Raw genomic sequence first — 12,328 nt, 5'->3', positions numbered from 1 at the left:
ATTCATATATCTTGAGGTGAGAGTTCAAAGGACCCTTTAAAAATGGTCATGCCAGTTGTCTCCTTGCTAAAATGTAGTCTAGGTTTGGGGTAGTTGCCAATCAAGCTACACCGACATGATTGGTACCAATGGGTGCTATTGGTTGTCTAGTTTCACAAGATACCAATATCTTTGTGCTACCTTTAAAAATGAGTACGCCACAGCATCTTAAAGACATAAATGTAGAAAGAAAGCACAGATGACGACTTCAGTTCCCTTTTGGAAGGGGCTGTCTGACAGCAAGCAAAGGGGTAAAATAATCTTAATATAGCATACACTTAATCTGATGTTGTCTTTTTTTTAGATTCCCCTTTTTTTATGGAGGCTAAAATATTTTTTGCTGCTGCTCCAGTCTATAGCTGCCCAATCTGGAAATTCATCGGTGAACCCCCCCCGGAGTTTTTCGACTAACGGAAGTGCAGGGGCCTCGGCGATCGCTCACGCCCTTCACTTCCGGCAGTGCCCCCAGGGAATTGCCGTGTTGTTTACAAATACTTTGGGTAGAAAACCAGCAGAGTTTAGCTATATATCACATTTTTCACGTCACTATATCACTGTGTAGACTAATCTGATGTTTGTTAAGTCTATAAACACAATGATTGAACAAACGTTACTATTTCTGTGTGCACGTTTTGTACTTAATAACGTGGTTAACGTAGATTAGCTGGGCTAACCATTAGCTGTTAACGTTAGCCGTTAGCGGTGTCTGTAATAACCATAGTCTGTATAAAAATAAGGTAATAACTCAATTAACGGTCCGTGAATAAAATATTTTTCCAGTGGATATCTTAGTTACAACATGATTGAGCCAGCAAAGCAGTTTTGTGTTGCTATGTGTGGTATTTATTTGGTTATGGGAAATCACGATGTCTAGAAAGCATCAGTGGCTGCAGCTGACAGGGACAGTTAGCAAAGCTAACATCAGGACGTCATCTGTTAAAAGCCTCCCGTTGTCGGATACGACATGAAACTACTCCAGTTTGCTCAATCATGTTGTAACTAAGACATCCGCTGGAAAAAAAAAAAATTCACGTTGATGAGACGGCGTTTTGGGTGGAGCGGTCGCTATGGACGCGGAGCTTGCTGTTTCTGTAGGTACACATTTCCTGGGGACACCTGCACGTCTCAGCCATGCCCCCTTCATTGTGATTGGCTAAAGCGCAGCATCGTTCAAACCCGCCCTCACCCCCTCTGTAGTCGTCTTTCACACAGGGCTGCCGATAGATTCTACAATGTAAATTGCAGAATCTGTCTTGATAGATTAATAGCTGCCAGACTTCTTTAACAGAAACAGTAATTTTACTTTGCAGAAACAAGGAGTTGCTGGTCAACCACTGCCATTGATTGGTTAGTTAGGGTTATTGAACAACTTTGGGAACCGGACTAATGAGGTGGCGAGGTGGTTAATCAGGTTTAATATCACTATGTTCCACCTTAAGCTAACACTTTTCTCACTCTGTGCTTACACAGTCGGCAAACAGCGCTTGTGTGTGTGTGTGGGAGGGGGTGATCAGCGCTGTAACCTGTGTCACCACTTTTTGACAATGGTTAAGTTAGTTTCCACTTGAAAACCATTGAAAATGACGGAAATGGACGTCCCCTTTAAAACGCCGTTCACCCAGTAAAAGTCACTATCCTATCGCAGCCGCGGCTGTGCTCCAGATTTTCAGTCTTGCTTTTCACATTTGGTGTAAGTTACAAAGTGGATTTAGAGTTACTGGACGCTAATGGCTCAAGGCAAAGTGAAGTGGTATAAGCTGCATATATGGGGCTTTGATGTGTCAGAATAAGGCAGAATTGTATTGTTGGTTCTATTTATATATCCATATAAGCCCGTGGCATGAAAGGCCAGAAAAGAAGATTGGCCTTGGCTCTCTCTCAAACCCCAAAGATAACTCTCCTCTGTCTTTTTTTCCAACCACCATACGGCCTCTCTCTCACTTTCTCATGTCTCCACAGCTCCAGTAGTGGCAGTAAAAGCTATAATATCCTCTTAACATCGAGCTCTAGCCAAGGTGATCACACCCTTGGGTGGCGTACTAGCACTTGTCAACACAAGGCCAAGTATCCTCACCAGGCCTTTAATCAGGAATGATTACGTCTCCTTTAATGGCGGTGTGATGTGATACACTTAGCCAAACACACACACACACATACACACACACACACACACACACACACACACACACACAATGCTGATTTAAACACACATCTGTTTGCCTGAGTCCTCTCTCTCTTACACTCCTAAAGGGTAAAATGTCTTTATTTTTGTTTTTATGCTGGCTGACGTAAATCCTGCACAAAATTTATTGGATTTTTTTTTTTATCTGTTTGTTCCTGTGTTAATTTGCAGAGATAAATCATGCTGCCTGCTGCACAAAGAGGGAGTAACTAGCTCTATACAAACCAGTACCTCTTGTTCTTGTTGAATCAGATAAGGACGCAGAGATACCAGCTTTCAGCTTGACTTATTTATTTGTGAGAGAGGCTTCTGAAAAGGTGCCGTGACTTTGTGGTGCGAGTGCTCCTTCCCTTCCCTCACTTAAATTCTTTTGTCCCGTTGACAGGAAATTAGGTCACCTCTAGGCACAGGGGGTGGGTCACATATAATAAAAGGGATACAAAATTAAAGTTTTATTATTTATATCCTGGAAATTGGTTTCATGAGGGCGGATGGTATCTCTGCTAAAGGCAAGGGAGGACTGGAAGTGGAGAATAATATTATTCACCTATGTTTTATCAGTCTAATAACATTTTTAAAAGGTTTCAAATGCCTTTTTGTACATCTCTTGAAAATTCAAGCTTTCGTAAATGTGACAGAGTAAAAAAATGTAAGAACTGACCGGTTGTTAAGCCCCATCACCCCTACTGCTTGTACACCTGTCAAGCTTTCCATGTAGATTGCAGTGAAAATGGAGGAAGAATTTACTTCTCATAATTCTTTGTAATTTTGAAATATTAAATGTTTCACCTTTGATGCTTGAAGAGAAAACCTATTAATGTGATGAATAACAAATGTGTTTGGCAAAAGACACCAACCAAGTCCGGAGCCCCACTAGTCCAAAGAACTGTCCAATTGGACTGAAAGTTTAGTCCAACAGCGTGATATCCCAAAACCAAATGTGCATTGCTGTGAAGGGCCATTTCTCCCAGGGCACTCTCCCAGACAGAAGCACGTGGCTAATAATTATGCAGAATGAACTCATTGGACCTTCATGGAGGCTCTTCTCTGCCTCTGATTGGATTACCTTGATATTCCTACTCTAATTCTTACCAATAACACTCCTCATGCCTAAACCTAACCAACCCAACCTATAAAGGCAATACGCACTAGCCAATCAGTGGCAGAGTACTCTCTCCTATCAGAGAGTCTGGGGCGGCTTTTTAATTGTGTTTTTAATGGAAGTGAAATGTTTTGCTCGCTGCTTTGGTGTTGCTAAATGCCTCACATTTTCCGTTCTATGCACCTTTTGTCTTTGCAGGAGCTCCTTGAACGCCTCAAGCTGAAAAAACTTCAACTCTGAGTAGAACAAAAAAATGTCATTGGCTTTTTTCCCATTGAATTGAGAGGCAGGCTTTCTGTGGTGGCGATGAAAATAAGTGGTGGAGTACATGGTTTGTGTGAAACTTACGTCAGCTCACTTTCATGGTCGCCCGAGGGAAGTTACAAGACATAGCTTAACAAATTGTAGCCTCAACTCCTTCCTAATGTTTTAACAACCGTAATTAGGCCAGACAACTGACATCAGATCGTCAAACGACTCATCCAGAAATGAGCCTTGAACTGACCATCATGCAGGGAAAGCTCCTGGACCAGCTGGTGTGACTTTTCCTCTTTCTGAGGGTTACATGTAATCTCAGTTTCCCTGTGTCAAGTCCCCAAGTGTCTGCCGCCTGTCCATTTTTTTTTGCAGATTTCTTAACAGAAAAATAGCCGTTAAGGACAGGTGATTTGGTGGTTGCCTAGCAACCATTTAAAAGAAACTGCTGCAAAAAGTGCTATGTCTAACCGGTGCAGGCTTCAACCAAAAAAAAAAAAAAAAGGCACACCTTGCTCATTTAGCAACCTGCAAAATGAAAACTGTCTGATCAGGGCCTAGGGTGGGTGCCATAGTAAAAAGGTGCGATAACGTCATTCTTCACAATAACTAGCCATGTACTACCGTTTGAGAGAGTGTGATGCATATTTTCGGAGGAATGGCCCTTGGGAGCAATGCACATTTTTTGGACTATTGGAGCTTCGGTATTATGAGCCGTTGGAACACTGGCCACAGGTTTGGGGAAACAAAGTGGATGAGTTTGTCATGAACGGGGATTATTTTAAATGTAGCCTGTCACCTCACAAAATGGTCAAGTCACAAAATAATATAGTATGAAGCACTGGCATTGGAAATAATGCTAGGCTTCTGTAGGTAATAAGCTAGTTAGCCCGGCATGCTAATGTTTGCAGTGTCCAATCCATTCTTTACACTTTTGCTCAGGTTTCTTTAGTGCATTTAGAAAACAAAAAACATTCTCCAGTTGTTAATATATCCCCAATAATTACACAAATGTATAACAGCCTATAGCCAGATTAGGCACTTACAAGCCAGGCAAAAGGTAGAAATCAGGAAGAGGAGGGAGATCAAAGAGGTAGGCTAAATGAGACAAGAGGAAGAGGAAGAAAAGAAGAAGACTCACAGCTTTCAAGCTGCATTGTACAGGTCTGAATGTCCATTGGGAAATTCTTCAAGTCCATAGGGCAGGACAGGGTAAGAGTCAGCCTGAGACAGAGAAACAGATTGGAAGAGAGAAGAGGAGCAATAGGGGATGTCAGAAGGCACAAAAGGGCTCAAGGAAAAGACACCACAAGGAGAAATGATGGGTTAACAGATTACAAGAACAGTGAAGTAAATCAGTGCCATGCTGCTTTGTTTAGCAAAGTATGCACCATGAGTCAGGAGTGTTCAATGCAATAAAACCGGAGGAATTGAAAAAACAAACTGATTTTCTTTTTTAAAAAGAGTAGATTGGGAAACATTGAGTTACTCTACTATTTGATTACTCATCGCACTACAGTAATGGCAAAGTAATTGGTGTGGGCATCTCTACTTTTATTTGTTGTGGTGTTGATGCATTAAGCCTTCAAAAAATCCTCAGAGAAGAGAAAGCGAGGGAGAGAGCTATTTGGGAGTCTGTCTGGAGGAAAACTGTGTAATTACCTGCTGTAATGCATCGCCCAGAGGCGAGACAAGAGCCGCCAGCAGTATACACACAGGCACCCATTTGCTACTGTGTTGTGATGACACAATATCTTTCTCAGCATTAGAACAACTACAGATACCCCAGTGATTGATTCTGCTAACACTGGATTAATTGTGTCGTGTATTTAGTGCACACAAAGATGTTTGATCCGTAACTACGAGAGACTACGTTTATGTATGTCTCCCTCCTCCTAAAGCAAACAGAAATGCAATGAAATCCTTTTAAAACATATAAAGCTTGAAAAAATGTTACAAATTTAATTTAATTTTTTAAGAGACGGCGTCCGTAGAAGGGTGAAATTAGTGCTTTCATTAGCAAAATGACCAATTTGAGACAAAAACAAGTTACTTTCACTTGGCTAATCAAAATAAATATTCCACTGTTATTCCTGTTTACATGCAGCCGTGCCTACTGTGATAAACATGCCCTAACATGTCGTTATTGCGTCAAAATATGGAAAAGTGGAACGGCTGTAACTTCTTGTGCCATCTTGCTCAGTTTTCTACCAGTGGCGGACTTGTCCAACGGTGCGAACACAGCCTCCATCTTTGATTCCTTTAACCAAAAATGTGGGCATTTCTTTTGGGTCTGCATCTCTAAAACGCAGAGTTGACAGTAAACAGACAAGAGGCCATGTGTCGCAAACTGCAATAAAAACCCCAATTCAGACACACATTCAAAATGCACTGTATACGTGTCCAATGAATGATCCTTAAACCCAAATAACACCGGCATATCCCATGTCTTAAAGGGGAACACCACCTGAATTAAGAACTCCAATATGTCATTTCCGTGGCCAAGAAGAGTGTAATCACTGTTTGTGAACATGAGCTACTCTCTCTCAAAGCCAAAAATCAGAGAAGGAAGTCTCAAACTTGTGATGTCATCAGGTATAAAGCCTGGATTTGCTCCCTAGATAATGAATGGGAGCTTGATTTTGTGGACCCACAAAATGTTTGTATTCAATGAGCTTTATTCTGTTGTACTGTACATAGTCCTGAAACAGAAAATGAGCAGCTCTAGGCTTTATACTTGATTGAGTTTTAGCAATCTAGCTTTTGGATTTAGGAGAATTGTTATTATTTTATAGTTTTGGACTGCCTCAGACCAAAGAAATAACATGTATGAATTTTGAAAATGGGTAAGGTCAGATGTGGTGACACGATTAAAACCAAAAGAAGCAGTTTTCTTTTGTATTTACGAATTAGTTGCTGATCTAAAATTTTGCACACCTTTAGTCCACATCTCGATTTAGTTACATTTCCAAGATGAATCAGTTTAAAGTTGTAAAATGGGAAATCGTGTGACACACAAGCAGGGATTTAAAGATGTCTCTTCCTATATTATTCTTTAATAAGACACCTGCAAAATTCCATTCAGTGTAGAGTGTCATGAAACAAACAGGCTTCGAAGTTGCACACTTGCCACTTGACATTTCCATGCATTTTTTTCCAAGCCCATTTACTATTTTTGGTGACTTGCGGTGCGCCTAAGTGGGTGTAAAGGTGCAGTCGGGTGTGTGTGATTGGCAATTCAATTCGAATTGCTACAATTGTGGTCAAGAGGTCATGTATGAGTGGGATTTGTTTGCCACCTGCCTGCCTGCACTAGTGTTCTTCACTTTATTTATCAGAAATGTGCCCAAACAGAACACTCCATAATCAGACAAACTTCCTGATGTCATTTTCCAACTGGCTGTAATGGTATTCAACGGCTCTGATCTTTAAGTTTTAGGAATATCATCTATACTTACCTGATGCTGTACAGAACGCTGCCATCTTGAAAAATCCGTAGCAGCTTGTTATCAGTGGTGACCTCGTGGAAGTTAGCTCCTTTCTCGTTTGCAAAGAATAAATCAGGTTTCCAGATAGAGTCCAACATGGACGGATCCAGATCGAGGGAGTCGTCTGGGTATTCGCTGTATGCCAGGCGAGGGTCGTTCCATTTTTGCCGTAGAAATACATTGAGCCTGTAGTCCTGTGAAAGAAGGCAGGGCAGTTAATGGAAAATATATCATTGGTGAAGATTGCAGTACAGAATGGAGAGTTTAGAAGTGGATCGCTCTGCAGTAGTGATGTGAGAAGTTTCTGGGAATGTTCTGTTACCACTCTAACTGATAATAAATTTAAGATGAACAAAGCTGTTGTATGAAAGATGAAACCATGATGAAACTTTCACCTTTCTTGGTTTGAACATCACTTTAAAGTCTAAATTTACAAAATATATTTTTTCTTTTGATCCACATGACAAAGACGTAAACTATGATATACACGTGTCCATTGTGCTTCATCTTCTTGTTGACAAGTACATTTTAATTGAGCAGCATCATGAGGGGTGCACTGTTCACAATGAACATTTGTTGTAGGAGGATTTGAAACAGCCAAATGGTTTCATTGTAAGTAGGAAAAAGTCGAAAAAGTAGTACAAAAAGTAGAAAGGAAGGCATTTTGTCAGACTGTGACTGTAGACAGTAGTCTAATAGGGTCAGGCAATATGATGGTGTATACCGTGTGATGGTAGAAATGCGTCCATAGATAGAGATTTGGCAAGACTGTTTCTACCGCAAGAACTATTTGGAACATGCTATGTAGCAAATCAGGGCTGGATTCTTGTGTAATTTTTTTGATCTCGCAAATCCAGCTGCCTCACAAGGTAACATAATTTTGAAAGACAAGGAGAAGGAGAGTGAAGTTGTTAATACAGAAACCTGTGACACTTGAAATTATCATTCTAAGGAGCCTTATAGCTTCCATTGTGAGAAAGTTTTTGTTGTACCATTATGAGTCATTTCTTTTTAACTCAAGTACTGTCTCACGTGAAGCAGTTTTTTTTTTTTTTTTATAGGAAGTTCAAAACAAAAGAAGAACATAATCAAATCTGGTAAAGTACAGTATGGTTATTTTAAACCATTTCTTAATTGAATTTACAGAACATTTACAGTATCATGATAAGGGCTGGGTATTGGTATTGGCTTGTTACCTTTTTAAGCTATCTATTGAAATAACCAAATACCAAGCGATATCTAAACTTCTCCAGTCAAACAAAGCCTTCATTATATCCTTTGTGCACTGGGGGTCTGATCCCAGACTGTCCTGACACCAAACATTCTGTTGTAGCTATCTCCAGAAACACTCTCCTCGACGAACAGTCAGTGCAACGTCTACCTGGTTAGCACAAGCTAAGACAACAACAGCAGCTAACACCCAACACAAAGCCATTCAATGCTCCCAACAAGCTTACACCAACACCAAAACGGCTTAACCCTGTTGTTAAATGCATTAATAACCATTAGGTAACGTTAGCCATGTGATGCTAACAGTTAGCCCTGTCATTGCAGCTGTACAGACTCTCACAACTGTCGGAGAGCTCACACTCCCGCAGCAACAGCCACAACTCATACAATCTGTGGTGTGGTGAAGTTGAGTATGGTGTATTGGAAGAGTTGGCAGTTCAACGTAATGAAATGCCACCAAAACGTTCCAAAGTATGACTGTACTACAAACCACTCCATTCATATTATGGGCATCGAATGAAGCACTTGTACTGGTATTGGTATCACATTAAGGGAACTGGCAATGGTACTGGTATCATAATTTATTAAACAATACCCGGCCCTACTGGGCTTATATACCATTACTGTTATATAAAATTACATACACCATAACATAGGGCTGCCCTCTAATAGTTGACCAAACGTTAGTCGACCAGAAAGGTCATTAATCAGCAAGATTTCATTGGTCACTTAGTCGGAGAAAAAATCAGCAAAAAAACAAAAACGTGAAACCCTATTAGGAGCTGCGCCTTATCAAAATAAATTAAAACTTATATGACTGGACCATGTGGGGGTTTAATTTGAAAGGACAGAGACAGGAAGTGGCCGCACTCAGTCACATTAATTTCCAGGGCTGGTACCTGTGGTTATTCCACAGGCTAGTTAATAACATGTCAGGCAGGAAATCCAAAGTGTGGGATCATTTTGAGAAGGTGAAGGACGAACCCAAGGTGATCTGTAAACTCATCTTTATTGGTCGACTACAAACATGACGCATCATCTGAAACATGGAAGTAGCTACATGCCTATTAGCCACTTAGCACAATCATTACTGCTTTGCCAACAGCGTCATTAACAGGCGGCTCGCTCAGTGTGTGACGTGCACTTGTAGATAAAACATAGGCCTATATTAATGAAGGTTCATTAGTACGGTTTTGTATTTCTCTGTAATGTAGCACAGTGTTAACAATGTTACTGATACTATTCTTTCTCACACCTTCAACTCAAACCATTGTGTTGCCCCGCACAAAATATATAGTTTAATTATTAAATTAATATCGTAAACATGCAAACGACTAGGTGACTAATGGTCCTAAATGACGACTATTGGTGGACTAGGAAAATTCTTAGTCAGGGGCAGCCCTACTGTAATAAAAGATTTTGGCTACTGTAGTGTTTACCATTTATATATCTCCCAGTCATAATGACTGGTGCAAGCACTGGAGTTATTACAGATGATCCATCTTTGTTATGTAACTTCAGTGGTTCAGGATAATGAAGGCATCACTCTTGTTGAAATGCCCCTGCCTCGCCATATTCATCAGATTTTCCAAAAAGTGACTGATTGAATGAGACGGTGTACTGTTTGTTCAACCGTCGCAGCCATGTGCTGCTGGTGAGCAGAGGGTTGGCAATGCAAGCCATGCCAAGGACAAGAACCGAACACAATCACTCCTGCCTGCAGCCAGCATACATGAGTAATTAAATTAGAATTCTAATCTGAGCAATTAATTCAGAATTCATCTTTGGGCACTGCACATTGTTCCTTTTCTTGCCTGTTCACTTCATTTATCAGAATAAAAAGCATGCTCCACCAGCACATACAATGACATCATTACTGTTGTCGTTCTGTGGGTTGACCTGACTGGAGGTCTGACCCTCTGGGGCTCCCTTGCACACACCTTTAAACAGTTCACTGCTGTATTGTGCTGACCCAGCAGCTATAACACTGTAAATGCAGACTTGAGGACAGCTATTTCTCCCTGAACCCCTTGTCCTCTCTCCCATACCTCTTTTCATCCATTTTCTCAATTTTTCATTTTAATTGCAGAGTGGACAGTTCATTATCAGCATGTCAGTGACCCATTGGTCTCTGAAGGTTGCACTGTTATGCTCCACGAAACACAGAAATGAGGGAACAGCTTCAGCACTGAGTGGATTAGCAAAGAAGTTGGTGGGAAAAAAAGAGGATGGAGTGTTTCAAGATTTCTATATATAAGTAATGGGAGTGATGAAGCTAAATATAAACCATATCATTACAAGATTTTAAACACATTTGCCTTTTGAAAATACGTGAAACATCCAACGTCTTCTTACCATTGTAGTTTCCGTGATGGACCCAAAGCTGTTGATGAAAATATTACAGGTGACATTCACAGGTGGGCCTGAGGAAAGAAAGAAAAAACTCAATTTACACATCTTTCGCCTTAGATGGGATTCATGACATCACACCATGTTAAAAAAAATACCCGTTGTATTGTATGTCTCCTGTGGTGTGTTAAAATATACAGCAGCTTCTTCATTAATTTTCATCCCCATAGTTATTTGGACTGAAAGTGTTGCTACAAAGTAAGTCGTGCCAGCTCCAGTTCTGCTGCTGAAGAGCCCGCTTTTTAAAGGCACTAGTAAAAAAGTATTTTTTTAGGCCTGTCACTTCAAGTGTAATTACAGCCCCCCCCCCCCAAAAAAAAAATCTCATTTACTGAAACCAACCTCAGAAACGTTTGAAGAAAAACTTCTTGGGAAATGACAGATAACGTTGGGATTGTAAAACTAAGAGCAAGGAAGGTCACAGAGATGCGTCTGCCCACGTTTTAGTGTCTAAGAAACAAAACATCGTCAGTGTGGTGCAACCCTGACTTTTAAAATTACCTTTATATGTAAGTACTTACTGTAAGACACAACACCTTGGCTGTGTTTTTATAAACATAATGAGACAAGACAAATATGCTGATTTTCACTTACAACACATTTAATTGTTTTCCCTACAAACCCCTGGAAGTGTCTCTTGGAATATAACATCCTGTCATTAGCACCTTCCGCACAGCTAATGCTTTTTATAGCTCTCTTTAGATACTCAAAGCACTTGGTAAAGGTGAGGGAAAGTTGTGTTCTTGGTTTGAGAATTAAAAAGCCAACAGTGACTTTAAGTACAACATAAGATATATTAGCATTTAACCAAAACTCATCTCAACCAAAATGCTTTTGTTGCCTAAACACGCAGATGATCAAACTGTGAGGTGCGTCTCCTCAGGGGGGCACGAGAGGGGATGTGAGGAAAAGATGCTGCGTCAGGTAAACGGGACAGGTGCATGCTGGTATTCTACAAACAACAGGAAGGTAGTTGTTGTTGTTGTTGTTGTTTGGCTCATTGATTTTGCCTGCTTATCACCATGGTCAGCAGTCGGAGCAGCAGCATTACCATAAGTTGTCTTTGTCATGACAAGTTGACATTAAATTTGTTTGGGATGTCCTTATAATGACAACTTGACATTAACACAAAGACATTTTCTGGCAATGTCACTTTGATTAATGTCAAGTTGTCATAATCAAGACAACCCAAACAATGTCAACTTGTCATTACAAAAACCGAATGACACTTAATGACAGCAGTCATAAACGTTTATGACATGTACATAATGTTCATGACAGGTTCATGACCGCTGCTGGAAAAACATGGCAGAGGTTAGGTGAAAATAACAGATGTTGGCCAGTTTTTTTCTCTGGGGACAAAATTTAAAAAAAAAAAAAAAAATATATATATATATATATATATATATATATATATATATATATATATATATAATGAATTGCAGTATATCGCAATATAATTTATTGCAATACTCAGCATATCGCAACATGTTTATAATCGTAATAATATTGTGTTGTGACTTGGGTATCATGTTAACATCGTACCATGGATCCTCTACTGATCCCACCCCTAATGAATATTAGATGAATATTATTGCAATTTTAACTTCATTTTTAAAACAA

At 40.1% G+C, this 12,328-nt stretch overlaps 1 protein-coding gene across 1 annotated transcript in view; it reads right to left on the bottom strand.

Annotated features, from left to right (window-relative positions):
* Nucleotides 1–12,328, bottom strand: part of glra4a (glycine receptor, alpha 4a) — an 81,063-nt gene that overhangs the window by 19,670 nt on the left and 49,065 nt on the right. The window contains exons 3-5 of the mRNA XM_033633722.2: nucleotides 10,652–10,719; nucleotides 7,037–7,260; nucleotides 4,720–4,802 (exon numbers count right to left, since the gene is read on the bottom strand). Coding sequence (XP_033489613.1) covers nucleotides 4,720–4,802; nucleotides 7,037–7,260; nucleotides 10,652–10,719 — 375 coding nt within the window. The remainder of the gene's footprint in view (nucleotides 1–4,719; nucleotides 4,803–7,036; nucleotides 7,261–10,651; nucleotides 10,720–12,328) is intronic.

The sequence above is a fragment of the Epinephelus lanceolatus genome, chromosome 7, assembly GCF_041903045.1.
Source record: "Epinephelus lanceolatus isolate andai-2023 chromosome 7, ASM4190304v1, whole genome shotgun sequence".
NCBI classification, from domain to species: Eukaryota; Metazoa; Chordata; class Actinopteri; order Perciformes; family Serranidae; genus Epinephelus; species Epinephelus lanceolatus.
The sequence above is the reverse complement of the archived record's forward strand: the minus strand, read 5'-3'. Positions and strand labels throughout refer to the sequence as shown.